The 15,504-nt window shown below is 36.4% G+C and overlaps 1 protein-coding gene and 1 pseudogene across 2 annotated transcripts in view; one reads left to right on the top strand and one right to left on the bottom strand.

Annotated features, from left to right (window-relative positions):
- Positions 1 to 13,063, top strand: part of Vamp7 (vesicle associated membrane protein 7) — a 29,801-nt gene extending 16,738 nt beyond the window's left edge. For both annotated transcript variants that reach the window (XM_027432514.2, XM_027432513.2), the window contains exons 7-8: positions 10,065 to 10,157; positions 11,239 to 13,063. In XM_027432514.2, the coding sequence (XP_027288315.1) occupies positions 10,065 to 10,157; positions 11,239 to 11,307 (162 nt within the window). In that variant the 3' untranslated portion in view covers positions 11,308 to 13,063. The remainder of the gene's footprint in view (positions 1 to 10,064; positions 10,158 to 11,238) is intronic.
- On the bottom strand, positions 7,030 to 7,127 carry LOC113837632 (annotated as a pseudogene).
- Positions 13,064 to 15,504: the final 2,441 nt, after the last annotated feature.

Genomic DNA, 15,504 nt, shown 5'->3' with positions numbered 1-15,504 from the left:
ATAACCATGTGCATCTTTCAGTGTCTGGGTTACCTCACACAGGATGATTTTTTCAAGTTCCATCCATATGCCTGCAAATTTCATGATGTTATTGTTTTTAACAGCTGTGTAATAAGTACTCTGCTGTGTAAATGTGCCACATTTTCTTTATCCATTCTTTGATTGAGGGCCATCTAGGTTCTTTCCAGGTTCTGGCTATTACAAAATAAAGCTGCTATAAATATAGTTGAGCAAGTGTCTGAAGATGAAGTTTTTTTGTCCCACCTTGTCCCACAACCTCTTTGCCCCAGATAAATATACAAAGATTTATATTAATTTATAAACTGTCCTATGGAGGGATACCATTGCAGCCCAGGCCTGGGCCCTCCCCTAAATGATGTGACAAACTTTGATGGTCCCCGTAGAGGGCCTCACTGTCCCTGGGGAGTGGGTGGTGGGTGGGTTGGGGGGTTGATGGGGAGGATGGGAGGGCGAGGGAATGGAGGATTGATATATAAATAAGAGTACTTCCAAAGTAAATAAAAAATTGTAAACTGTCCAATGGCTAGAGCTATCTCTCTCTTAATTATTAACCCATTTCTATTAATCTATGTATTGCCAGGAGGCTGTGGCTTACCTGTAATCTGGCATGTTACTCCTTTGGCAACATGGCATCTCTCTCGCAGCTTCTGTCTCCTTCTCAGCCTTCTCCTGGTCTGGTAACCCTACCTATCTTCCTGCCTGGCTATTGGCCAATCAGCATTTTATTCATCAACCAATAAGACAAACATATATACAGAAGGACATCCTCTATCAAGTGTCTTTGTAGTATGATTGAATATCCTTTGAGTATATGCCCAATAGTGTTGTAGCTGGGTCTTAAGGTAGATCAATTCCCAATTTTCAGAGGAACCGAAATGTTGATTTCCAAAGTGACTATATACGTTTTCACTCCTACTAGCAGTGGAGGAGTGTTCTCCTTGCTCCACATCCTGTGTTTTTTATTTTAATTATTCGACAGGTGTAAGATAGAATCTCAGAGTCCTGTTGATTTGGATTTCCCTTATGGCAAGGATATTGAACATTTGTTTCTTGGCCATTCTTGTTTTCTCTGTTAAGAAGATCTGTACTCCATTTTTTAAATTGCAGTATTTGTTTTGTTGATGTTTAGTTTCTTGAGTTCTTTATGTATTTTGGATATTAGCCCTCTATCAGATATAGAGTTGTTGAAAATCTTTTCCTGTTCTGTGGGCTGCTGTTTTGTCCTTTTTTTTTTTTTTGGTTTTTTTGAGACAGGGTTTCTCTGTGGCTTTTGGAGGCTGTCTTGGAACTAGCTCTTGTAGACCAGGCTGGTCTCAAACTCACAGAGATCTGCCTGCCTCTGTCTCCTGAGTGTTGGGATTAAAGGAGTTCAATACCACTATCTGGCTGTTTTGTCTTATTGACATTGCCCTTTGCTATATAGAAACTTTTAAGTTTCATGAGGTTCCATCTATTAATTATTGATCTTAGTGCCCACACTCTTGGTGTTCTGTTCAGGAAGTTGTCTTCTGTGCAAATGCATTCAAGGCTATTCCCCACGCTCTCTTCTATCAGGTTCAGTGTATGTGGTGTTATTTTGATGTCTTTGATCCATTTGAAGTTAATTTTTGTGCAGGATGGTAAAGTATGGATCTATTTGCTTTCTTCTACATATCAACATCCAGTGGATGAGTGCCATGTGTTGAAGATGCTTTCCTTTTTCCATTGTGTATTTCTGGTTTGTTTATCAAAAACCATGTGTCCATAAGTGTATGTACTTATGCCTGGGTCTTTGATTCAATTCCATTGATCAACCTATCTGTGTTTATGCCAATACCAGGCAGTTTTTATTACTACAGCTCTGTAGTACATCTTGAAATCAGGGATGGTGATACCTCTGGAAGTTCTTTTATTTAATAGGATTGTTTTTAGCTATCCTGTATCTTTTTTTTTCCATATGAAGTTGAGTGTTGTTCTTTCAAGGTCTATAAAGAATTTTGTTTGAATTTTGTGTTTAATCTATAGATTTTTTGGTAGGTTGGCTGTTTTTTACTATGTTAACCTTACCAATTCAAGAGGGTCTTTCCATCTTCTGATATCTTCTTCAATTTCCTTCTTCAAAGACTTGAACTTTTTTTAAGATTTATTTATTTATTGTGTATACAGTGTTCTGCCTGCATATATCCCTACAGGCCAGAAGAGGGCACCAGATCTTATTACAGATGATTGTGAGCCATCATGTGGTTGCTGGGAATTGAACTCAGGACCGCTGGAAGACCAGCTAGTGTTCTTAACCACTGAGCCATCTCTCCAGCCCCGATTTGAACTTTTTATCATACAGTTTTTTTATTTAGTTATAGTTACCCCAAGGTATTTTATATGATTTGTGACTATTGTGAAGGATCTTCTTTTCCTGAATTATTTCTCAGCCTGTTTGCCATTTGTATATAGGAAGGCTACTGATATTTTTATAGTTAATTGTGTATCTAGCCACTTTGCTGAAGGTGTTTATCAGCTGTAGGAGTTCCCTGGTTAAAAAAAATTGAGGTCACTTATGTAATAACTATCATATCATCTGCAGATAGCAATACTTTGACTTCTTCCTTTCTAACTTGTATTCCCTTGATCTCCTTTTGTTGTCTTATTGCTCTAGCTAGAACTTCAAGTACTATATTTAATTGGCATTGAGAGACTGGACAGCCTTGTCTTGTTCCTGATCTTAGTGGAATTACTTTGAGTTTCACTTATTTTAATTTGATGTTGGTTATAGGCTTACTGTAAATTGACTCTGTTATATTTAGGTCAAATTGCATATACATTCAGGAGACAGAAAGCAATGAATGCTGATATCCAGCTAGCTTTCTCTTCTTTGTTCTGTCCAGAACTCCAAGTCAGGGAGGGAATGGTGCTGCCCATATTTAAGATGTATCTTCCCACCTCAATTAACCTAATTTATATAATTTATCAGACATGCATACATGTCTCCAAGGTTATTATAGATACTGTAAAAATGACAATGAATATAAAACATCATAATCATGTTGATTGTGGCTAGCAACAAGACTGTAGTGATTAAGAGCCTGAACTCTAGAATCAGATGGTCTAGATTTTAATACTACTTGCTAGTAGTGCTAGCTTAAGCACATTATTTAATCTCACTATGCCTAAATTGTTATAATCTGTAAAATGGCAATATAATTTTTTCATTGAGTTTTGAGAATTAAACTATGCATGTAAAGTTCTTGACATGATATCTGTTACATTCTAACAGGTATTTGAAGTTATGTTATTGTTAAGTTTAATATTGATATCTATTAATGGCAGGTTTTAGGATGTTTGTGTGACCACTGTTGTGTTTTACAGCATTTAAAAGTATGTGTTAATTAAAAGAATGATGTAAAGATTTTAATTTTTTGTAAATTTTATATATGCCTATATTTCTACCCCACCTTCCCTTCCTGCCAATTATGTTATTGTTGAAATTTAATATTTTTAATTTTAATATTGTTAAATTTGCTATGTTAACTTTAATATTAATTTTAATTTAAATATTACTAGTAGGTTTTAGGATGCTCTATGACCAGTGTTGTGTTTTATAGCTTCTCTGGTATAGTTTGGGAGATGCACTGCTCTAAATTTGATAACTTAGGGGGCAGTTTATTATTATTCTCATTTTACAGAATAATAATATTAGATTACTCCCTAAGGCCTATGACCTAACCATCTGTGGGATTTGGGGCCTACTTAACCATACCAGGCATGAGTTCCATCTTGTGGAGCAGACTTTACATCCATGTAGAGATGTGGGTGGCTGGGTATAGAGGGGGGATTCCAGCATTGATGGGAAAAGTGTTAGCAGGGGTGACAGTGGTAGTGTTCATTCAGAGGTGGCAGTGGTCATAGAAATAAGTGGTGGAGGAGGTCATGGTGTCTCTACAGCAATAAAAAGGTAAGACACATACTATATGATGATGAAGATACCAAACAGTGATTCAAATACTGAAAACATGCATTTTATTTATTACTTTTCTGTTGCTATGATAAAATACCCTTATCAGAAGCAACTTATAGATGAAAGAGTTTATTTTGGTTTATGGTTCCAGAGGTATAAAGAGTCCATTATGGTCAGGAGACATGGCTGCAAGCAATATTCATAGTGGCAGGAGCAGAGAGAGAACTGGAAATGTAGGGCAGGGCTGTATACTCTCAAAGTTTACCCACAGTGACATACTTCCTCCAGCAATGTGGCAACTCTGAAACATCCCTAAGCAGTGTCACCAATTGGGAACCAAGTGTTCAAATGCCAGAACCTATTGGGGACATTTCTCATTCAAAGCATCACATTCATTTAATCCCCCTTAAAGTCTGGTTTATCAATAAAATATGTCATCCTGATATTACTTCTGTCAGAAGGGGTATGTATTTGATCTTTAAAAATATCAATAGATGATAGTGATTTTCTGCATGCTATTGTCATTGCAAGCAGTGTTGGCAGCTACAGAACCAAATAATCCATAATATGCAGTAGTAGCAAATCAGTACAAACAAAATCAGGGAATATGTAAACAAATAGCTTAACTTTGGGCACATGTATATGCAGGAAAACCATTTTGTTGACAGAACCAGCTCCAGCAGGTCAGAGAAACTGGAGAGGGGGTGTGGGGTCAGCAAATACACAAAGGAGACTTTTCTGAGAGAGCAAAGCTTAATTTTTCAATTTATTTCTCTCTTCTCTTCTATCTCTTTTTCTCTTATCTCTTTTATGTCACCTAAGACAAAAATTTCTATGCAAGGAAATATTACCTCACAGTCACAAGTTACATAGTTTCCAAAAATGAATTAAAATCTTTACATAAGAAGAACACACATGAAGATCACAAGTTACATGTTTTCCTTAGAAGCCCACAAGTAGTTAAACATTTTTCTTTGTATTAATTTTCCCACCATGACATCTTCACCCCAAAGCAATAATCCTTAACAAAGTTTTAAGCAAGCCAAGTGTATTTCATCCAGTTACTTTTGTACTGGTAGGCAGCTATTTCAGTTTAGGAGATTCCTATCCTATTTCTACTCTACAAAACCTTAAACAAGTGGTCTAGCTAACCATATATTTTTCTTTATACACAACAGAGTCATTTGATTTCCTTTCACAACTTTGTTTTTTCAAGGCGCATACCAGGGCCTGTTATTAATTCTGTAAACTACATGACCAAGGAACTCAGGCCTAATCTTGGATAGAGGGGGCATAATTGTTTTCTTTAATCTTCAGCCTGTTTTCCCACAGGCACAATTCATGGGTCTATAATGCATGAAACTTTTTTGTTCTCATTTTTCAACCTCCGTGAATCTCACATCTAACAAAGGGGAAGTTGACTTCTAGCCCTTGTTTGTATCTCTTATTGGAGCAATTTGCAGAATAACCTAAACCATTTCCCTAATCATCTTTACTAACTGACCTAACCACCTATATCTTTAAATTATTGATCCAGCTTAAGTATCATTTCCTTAATAAAAATCATCATTATGATCTGCAATTGAATTTCCCAATCACTATCCTAAATGTGTGGTATCCTTCCACATAGTAATCACACCATGCCAAATACAACAGGAACATGACAGCAGCAAGCAGGAGAAAGCACAGTAAAAGCAAAGGGCATTCTGGAGACAATCTCCTCTGGGTTTTGCCCCTCCAGAAGCCCATCATAGCTTTGCTCTCTGATGAGCTGTATTCTATAAGCTCCATGGCTGACTGCGGCTGCTCTGACATGGCCACTGACACCATTTTCTAGTTCAGACTAGACATGCGCGCGCGTGTGTGCGTGCGCGCGCGCGCGCACACACACACACACACACACACACACACACACACACACACAAATAGATAGAGAGATAAACAGATAAATAAATGTCCTCCAAAAAATATGTGCTATGGTACTTGATAGGAATGTAGTAATAGAAGCCTTGTCTTCAAAACCATGTTATGTAAGGACCACAACAGAATTGCTTCTGAGTAACTAAGATATAGAGAGATGCTACTAGCCACAATTGCCTCTTTTTGAGGAGTATCAGCATCTGCTATTCTTAAGAATTATACATTTTTTTAATTGGCATACTTGCCTAAAGGTGCTATTAGATACCACTGGAATCTGGAAAAAATTCCTACTCTGTAAATTAAATATTTTTATTTTAAAAGTTGAAATACTTCAATGTTTTTCTTAAGAGTTTAAAAATTGAGATCAACTAAAACATGTTACTTTAGTGTTTAGTAGTGTAGCAAGACTATCGAGTTGCTTTGTGATTTCACCAGATACTTAAGATAATATTTGAGTGTGTCAGAGCCATTCAGATTTTTGGTGTTTCAACATAGCTGCCTTTACTGTTGTTAACATGGATCCTCTGTACCTGTAAATTTACTTGCATGCTTGTACTTGAATTCTTAGTATGTATAGCTGAATAGACCACCATTTTAAGCATTACAAAGTTATTTTTCCATGTAAACATTTGAATAATAGTTTAGAAAATCATACTCAATAACCTGGTATCCCACAACTTCTTAACAGTGAAGAATGTTATTTGTTTAAATCAGAATCTTTTTAAAAAATTAATTTAAAAAATTTTTATACATTTATGTGTTCTCCAAGCTACATGTACATATGTATGTTTTCATGGACATGCACACACATATACACATCTGTATCATTATCTATAGTGGGAGTGATAGAAAATATTTTTTTATTTATTCTTCTCTCATATATTACATCCTGACCTTAGTTTCCCCTCCAGCCCCTCCTTCCAGTCACTTCCTTCCTACCTCCCTTCTCCCCCAATCCACTCCTCTTTTCACTTCAGAAAAGGGCATGCCTCCCAGGGATATGAACCAAATATGGCATATCAAGTTTCAATTGACTAGGCACCTCCCTCATATTAAAGCTGGATGAATCAACTCAGTAGGAAGAAGAGTCCCAAAAGCAGGCAAAAGAATCAGAGACAGCCCCTGCTCCCACTATTGAGTCCCCCAAAAGACCAAATATATAATACATATGCAGAGTGCCAATAAATAAGAATATTCTTTTCCATGTCCAGGAAGGGAAACTGCCATAGCAAACAGGTCCCAAAAGTACATGGAGAGAAAACTCTTGAGTAATGTGATTTATCCAGTTTAAAATATGGTAACCTACTTGGAGCCTTTTTATGCATACAAATAGGAACACTTATTCTTTACCTGTTAACATGAACAGATAAGATTCTAATAGAAAATTTCTCTCTATTTATTTGTGGAAATGCACTGAGGGACAATTTCCATTGCTCTGTTTTAGGCCATCAATTTGGAATGTTTTATCATAGTTCTTTACTCTTAACTTTTCCTATGTAGGGCTTGAGAGATGGCTCAGCAGTTAAGAATACTTACTGCTATTGCAGAGGTCCTAGGTTTAGTTCTCAGCACACATATAGTAGCTGACACCTGTCTTATATGTAACCCTGGCTGGCTTGAAATTGGCCATATAGACCAGGCTGGCCTCAAACCCAGAGATTCCTAAACCACTGTGTCTTGAATGCTGGAATTAAAGGTATGTACAAGGAAGTATATGCCAGTGGATGATGGTTCTTGGGGTTGTCTTGTCATTAGATCTTTCCAGCCTCCCTTTATCTATTTTCGCCATGAGGTAAGGACTCTTTCACACACATTGCCATCCCCATATTGTTCTGGCAAAGCAGAGGACCAACTGACTGGACTGAGCCCTCTGAAATCATGTGCTGAAAAAAATATTTCTACCTTTAGGATGATCATCTTGGGTCTGTGCACACATTATTGTAAAAGTCTGACTGATATAATTATTAGCATTATTATTATCTTATAATATATATTAACTTTTTTCAGTTAAGGATCATTTTCTCTGATCATTTAACTATTTTACTTTTGTAGTGCCTTCTCATATACTCTACTCAGTGCACTTACTTATGGCATGAATGTTCGGGGCTTAATGTACTTAGTTTGGGCATGTGATATATACTCATGTAGAAATTGGCTTTGTGCATGGCATCCTTCCCACTCTGCACTAAATGAAACCCAGGCTGATACCTTGTTACCTGCTGCACGATGGAGCCTTTGTAGAGAAAGCAGTTAATTGAAATGTAGCAGACATATTGAAAAGTGTATTAACTCTAAGTGTACAGCCTGTAATGATTTACTAATGTATGCAAATACATGCATTGAGCCAACATGCAAATTAAGAATTAGAGTATGATCAAAACTCAGAGGTGCCTTTCTCTGCTCTTCTACTGACTGACTACTCCCTTTGAAAGATCATCTCTGTCCTGACTTATCCCCATATATTATAAAAGCTATTGGACTGGGGCTGTAGCTGGATTGATAGAGTGCTTGCTTAGTGTGCACAAAGCACTTGGCTTAATCTCCATCATGTCTGTCTTAGGTTTACTATTGCTGTGATGAAACACCATGACCATAACCAACTTGGGGAGGAAAGGGTTTAGTTTTACTTTACAATGGCACTTTACTGTTCGTTGAAGAATGTCAGGGCAGTAACTGAAATGGCAAAAATCTTGAAGCAGAGCTGATGCAGAGGCCATGATGGATTGCTTTTTACTGGCTTGCTCCTTGTAGCTTGCCCACCCTGATTTTTTTTATAGAACCTAGGACCACCAGCCAAAAAGTGGCACCACCTTCAATGGAATTGGCCTTTCCATATCAATCACTAATTAAGAAAATGCCCTACATGCTTGCCTACAGCACAGTGTTTCTTTTTGTTGTTGTTGTTGTTTGTTTTTTGAGACAGGGTTTCTCTCTGTAGCTTTGGAGCCTATCCTGGCACTCGCTCTGTAGACCAGGCTGGCCTTGAACTCACAGAGATCTGCCTGCCTCTGCCTATGGCTCCCAGGTGCTGGGATTAAAGGCATGCACCACCAATGCCCAGTATTACAGCACAATCTTATGGAGGCATTTTCTCCGTTGAGGTTCCCTTCTCTCAGATATCTCTGGCTTGTATCAAGTTGATCTAAAAATTAGTCAGTACAACCACCTAAACTAGGCAAGGTGCTACATACCTCACTTTGGAAGTATATCCAGAAAGATTAGTAGTTTAGTGTCCTTAGCTTCATAGCAGGTTCAAGACTAGCCAGTACTACTACATATGACCATGTCTCCATATAAAAAGAAGCTATAACATTTACTCTTTTTCTTTCAAAATTCTGACATTAATCCATGATATGTAGATTGGCTACATAAATATATTAGTAAATTTTTAAATTACTATATAATATTTCATCGTGGTTTATAGATATTTTAGTAGTTTCCATTTCTAGGTATGAAAAATATCTCAAATATTTTTATTGAACTTTCACATATATCTCTTTTGTATAATTACTTAGGAGTAGAATTTCTGGGTAATTAGTACATTTTGTTATTTATTTACCTATTTGTTTTAAACTGCTTGTATCCTGATGAAATCTTTTAATATATACTAAGAATATTATGATGCAAAAGAAAATGGATAACTGAAGAAATGTGATCCTGTGGGGTTTTGACAGTTAACAAGTAAATACATATGTTCCTAGGAAAATCACACAGATTTATGTGTATGTTTCAAAACCCAAAGATCATATTGGATAGAATAAACAAATATGCCTGCAGAGTGAGTCTTTCTTATAAAAAATTTAAATTGGAAAATGTTTTCCCCTAAAGTATTACTTGTTCATTCAACACTATGTCATTGCTACATAGAGAAGGAAAAGAAGTGAAACCTTGCCAGTAAGTTCATATTGCTTATTATAGGTTTCAAAGAACTCTGTTCTAGCTAACTACTGATTCTGAATAACCAGTCTGTTTGAAAAGAGAATAAAGGAAAAGGGGGGCATTTGAATTTGAATAGAATTAGTATAAGTATGGCTCAGTAGTAGAGTGTTTGTCTGCCATGGTCTGGGCTCTGGGTTCCATCCTAGAACCATGAAAGTAAGATAATTGATTAAAATAAAAACTTGCAGGTTGTTACTATGAATCATTCATATAGCCAGTGCCAAGAATAAAGCAACTTATGATTGTTTTCTAGTCTGTAACTTTCAAAACTACCAGCAGAAATCTTGCTCGAGCCATGTGTATGAAGAATATCAAGCTTACTATCATCATCATCATTGTATCAATTGTAAGTTTTTGTCTCTTTAGTATATGAGCCTATTTTCACTCTAAGATATTAGGTGATGGCATTTTTATTGATTGATATTCTGAAATGGGCTACATTCATCTTTTAAATTGTAAAACATATGATTATGAAATACCTTGTGAAATCAGCATTAAGTACCATCTCCATTTAAACTCCTTTTTTCCTTTTGAGAATTTTTGTATATAATGAGATATATAAAACTGTGGTCAAGGACATGGCTCAGTGTTTAAAATCACTTGTTCTGTAAGCAAGAGGACCTGGGTCCAAATCTTCAACACGCACCTAGTATCTGTGCGTGCCTGTAACCCTAGCCTGTGTGGTATAGACATGTAGATCCTGGTAGCTTGTTGGCTAGACAGACTAGATAAAAAGGTGAGCTCCATGTTCAGTGAGAGACCTGGTCTTAAAAAATATATAGGAAAGCAGTAGAGGAAGACACTGGAGGTACTGTGGCTTCTGCATATACATTCACAGGTATGCATACACTCACTTGTTTTGTTTTGTTTTTTGAGACAGGGTTTCTCTGTATTGTTTTGGAGGCTGTCCTGGAACTCGTTCTGTAGAACAGGCTGGCCTCGAACTCATAGAGATCTGCCTTCCTCTGCCTCCCAAGTGTTGAGACTAAAGGTGTGCGCCACCACTGCCCGGCACACACACACTTTTATTATGTAAAATTTTCAACCAGTTTCGTTTATACACAGAATTATATAGGAATTAATATGTGATTTCATTTATTGAATATTTGTTAGCTATATATATGCTATGTGTTTTAGCATTGATCCAGACTCATGATTGAAGCTCAGTGTATGCATACACCTCTGTGACAGTTGTTAATGAACTCTGAAACTGTACATCCCATCATATCTTAGAAGCTAACATTTTTTATTACTGGAAATAATAAAACCATTCCTCACAAACAATACGTATTATTGATAAGTTTCATTATTGGTTACATTAGTGAAGAGCTATTACTCTCCTAGTACTGGTAGTGTTTCTTTAATATTGTGTTCTGTGAACCTTGTGATAGAGTCACGTAATAAAATTGCCTTCTTTTGTCTTCCAGGTGTTCATCTATATCATTGTGTCACCTCTCTGTGGTGGGTTTACATGGCCAAGCTGTGTGAAGAAATAAGAAAGAAAAAGTTAACCAAGGGTGTGAAAGTGAAAGGAGATAAAGTCAATCCATGTGACTCATGCTTTTTACTACTCTCAGAAAGTATCTGCCAGTTTCTTTAATCTTCTTTTCACTTTTTCTTGTTTTAATAGTATTATATACCTCTAGATTTATCTTTGCCCTGACATATAGTTTATTTTAATGAACTTCACATTGAACCAATATTTACAGGAGTGTCTTCAAAGTGGCATTTATTTCTTTTTTTTTAAAGTAGAACCTTCTACTTAGAAAGACATTTTTGTTTTTAACACACAAAGCTTTTGCCAAGGTGGAAACCACCATTCTTACAACCTGTCTGCTAAAACTGTCTGGGAATTTTGTATGTTCACACAAAATTATTGGGAGACAGATTGTATTGCTAACATCTCATTTTAGTCTCTTTTGTTATGGGAGAGTTTTGGGTGCTTCAAAATAACATAGATAATTTTGGGAATTGTAATAAATTGTTGGTGCTGCTTATATCCAGGAGCCCATACAGGTAATGTATTTATCATTTTTATTTCATTAAGGTGGAAGCATTTTGCTAGCTCATTAGAAGCACAAGAATTATACCTGTCCTCCCAGTATTTACTTTCTTAAAGGTCAGTGAATTATTTATTCATACTCCAGATAGTTTAATACCTTCTGTTTCTCCATTACAAAGTTGAATTGAGAAGGTGAATTAAGTACATTGAAGATTATGGGTTTTACATATTATTTTTTCTTCTGGGCAAAATTTTGAGAAATGTGTTAATAAAATATGTAACAGAGGGTAGGGGAGACAAATACCTCTGGTTTATCAAAGAAAAAGAAGTGAGCCTCAGTAAAATTGTAAGCATTTTAGCCTCACAAAATGCAGTTATATGGGAAGGTTTTTTTTTCCATTCTGGGAAAAGCCAAACTGAATACAGTCAGAAGTCAACTCCAGGATTTGGATTTAACTTCTGTTGACTAATAGTTTGATCTTTCTTTATGATTTATTAAATTCTTTTATCTGCCTAATTTTGAGTAATTGTAAAACATGAACGAGAATAGACAGTATAATTATATAGAAATAATACAAAATATCTTAACATACATTTACTGTAGAATAAGAAAATCTGAATGTAATGCTGCTTCATCTACTCTGGCTTCAGTTATTTAGTAGTTGGTGGCTATCTGAAATCAAGATATTTTTGCCCTAGATGTAATTGCATTTATTTATCCATTGGTGAGATTAAATATAAGTGATATTACATTTTATTCTTTACTCAATGAAAACAATAAATTAGTGTTTTGAACTCAGCCAACTGTTTAGCCTAGTCATGTGCCTTGAATATGTCTGTATATGACCTATAATCAGAATCTTGGTACCTCTTCTTCCACATTCATGCTACCTGTTTCATTTAGTTGACATACCTAATGCTCATAGGAAATCTTTTGTTCATCAGTCATAGCACAATGTTAGTTCCAGACATTTCTATGAGCACCAATTCATTATAATTATATAATTATTTCCTATTAGTAAATACATTCATTCTCAAAAAAATTTTGACATTCCCAAGTAATAAATTGAAGGCTTAAAATTTATTTCCTTTTCTTATGTGCACCCAAATAAAATTTATGTGCATGTTTTAGGGCTTACTTAAATGTTCCTTTCTCTATTTATGTATAAGAATGCTTTTTACAGCACATGTCTCATTGTAAATGATGCACAAATTGAAGACATTAATAAAAGTTAAGAATAATACATTGAGTTTCTTGTTTTAGAAGTTCTTACTATAGTTTTATTTAAAGACATTTAACCATGTTTTGTAGAGCAAATAATTTTATTTATGTTGAGGATATGCTGAGAAGTGTAAGCTAACTCTTTTCTGTGACTATGTAAAGCATAGTGATTAATTCCTGAAACCAGGGCTAGGAAGACAAGTCTTGGCACTCCTACTCTGGGCCTTGAGTGGTCAGTGAGAAGGAAAATTGTGCCAGTGAATGAGAGTCCTTCAATCTCTCTGGCTTTTATTTGGAATGTATAAATGAAAAGGAACCTGTATGATAATTGAGTTCACTGACCAACATTAAAGAATGTATAGTTACAGCAGAGAAAGGGGTGGAAAAGAATGAGGGTGAAAGTTTTCCTGCTGTGACAGTAGTTCACATTAGCAATGAGTACTTAATTAATCAATCTTAGATGATCAGTAAGTGTCCTGAGTGCCCACAGACCTGGCAAGCAAGAATCTGGATAAAGAACTGAATTTTTGTGAAACCAAATTATTGTAGTTACTCTAGTTCAGCCAAAATAGAAGATCTGGATAACATGTGTGTCCCTGCCTAACAGGGCTATTATTTTCAAGGTTTAAGATTTGTACTGCATGAAAGAAATGGTCTTGGTGTGCTGTAATACAAATCCCTAGTCTCTGTAGCACATAGCAATAAAGCCTATTTCTACTTTTAACAATTTTGGGGGAGATTATAGTTCCACCTTCTCTTTCCTGCCTTCACATCCAAGTATGCCAGTCATTACAGGCTGGGCCTTAACTGGTCATTGAGAAAGAAGAAGAGACAGGAGAATGAGTGTCCTAATGCAGTCCAGGCATTTATTGGGGAGTGGCTATGCAGAAGCTCTTGTGTATGAATGTGAATTAATTGTCCACACATTCAAGCTGTTCACAGTACAGAAAGTGAGGGATGGGAAGGAACCTTAAATTTTTCCAGTTTTGTCTCAGTTGGTATTACCAATGTGCAATCAGTTAATCTGTTATAGGTGATCTATAACTGTCCCAAGTAGCTGTTTCTTGGGCTCCATAGACTAGGTTCCTTTACTAGGAGATTGATATGTCCCTATTGAAATGTTATGGCTGTGCCCAGGACAGATGACTGAAGTTTCTGTCCTGCCTAGTCCCACAACTGTTCATTCCCAAATAAACAGAGGCTTATATTAATTATAAACTGTTTTGCCTGTAGCTCTGGCTTATTACTAACTAGCACTTATATCTTAAATTAACCCATAATTCTTATCTATGTTTAGCCACATGGCTTGGTACCTTTTCTCAGTTAGGCATTCTCATCTTGCTTCCTCTCCATCTGGTTTAAGACTGCTTTTTTTTGCCTTTCCTCTTCCCAGAATTCTCCTAGTCTGGTAGCCCCGCCGATAATTCCTGCCTGGCTACTGGCCAATCAGCATTTTATTAAACCAGAATGATTGACAACTCTTTACAACGTACAAGATCATTATCCCACATCAGACAGAGATTCTATTCTCTTGACCATGGGATGTTTTCCTCTTAACAGGCCTTTACTACATTTAACTTTCCTCCTTTTAGCACCTATGATCACTTAGCTTCAGAGACCAGAACTCCCCAAATAGTTTTGACATCTGTAACACAAGTTTTATTAGATCTTAATAATAAAATCCCAGAGTCATATATAGGGGTAAAACCTGAAAGATCAGAGACATGAAGGAGCAAGCCACAGCCACACCTTATTTCCCAAATTTCCCAGCTGAAAAGAGTGTAAGTTTCTGTTTCCTCCAGCCTATATTCCTTTCTCCACCCTGCCATCTCAATTCCTGTCTCCACCTCCCTAGTGCTGGGAGTAAAGGCATGTACCAACCACCATTGCCTGACCTCTATGGTTAGCTAGTGGCAACTTCTACCCTCTGATCTTCAGACATGCTTTATTTGTACAAACAAGTTATCACCACAGACGTTTTTGCCTCTGGCAATGATGAAACTGCTAACAGTCCCTGTGACTCTTCTGGCTTTTAGTCAAGAAAGTAACTGGTTAATTTTCGTTGGGGTCTTTTTACCCTAAACTCCCTAGTCAATTTCTACCTCCAGTTCTTATCCTACCTCCCTCTTCAAAGGTAACCCTGCCCATTTTGTGATTGGAGCAATGAGTGATCTATCTTATTACAGCTGAATTTGGGGTATCAGGTGGCAGTATTGGGATACCCTTGTAAAGATCAAACTCTCAAATGTAGACAGGAAAGGAATTCCTTTACTTGTGTCTGGAAAGAATTAAACTGTCTAAAGTTCATAAGACATTCTTGATGGGCTCACAGTAGCCCCCATCTATTAGACATTTCCATTTGACCTCTAGGGTTATTGAACCCTCAACAGAATGATGAACCCATAATCAGTTTTCATACCCTTTCTTAGCTGTTTAACCAGCCAAAAGTAAGCATTATGCCCTTCTCAT

This window comes from Cricetulus griseus, chromosome X, assembly GCF_003668045.3.
Source record: "Cricetulus griseus strain 17A/GY chromosome X, alternate assembly CriGri-PICRH-1.0, whole genome shotgun sequence".
NCBI lineage: Eukaryota > Metazoa > Chordata > Mammalia > Rodentia > Cricetidae > Cricetulus > Cricetulus griseus.
The sequence above is the reverse complement of the archived record's forward strand: the minus strand, read 5'-3'. Positions and strand labels throughout refer to the sequence as shown.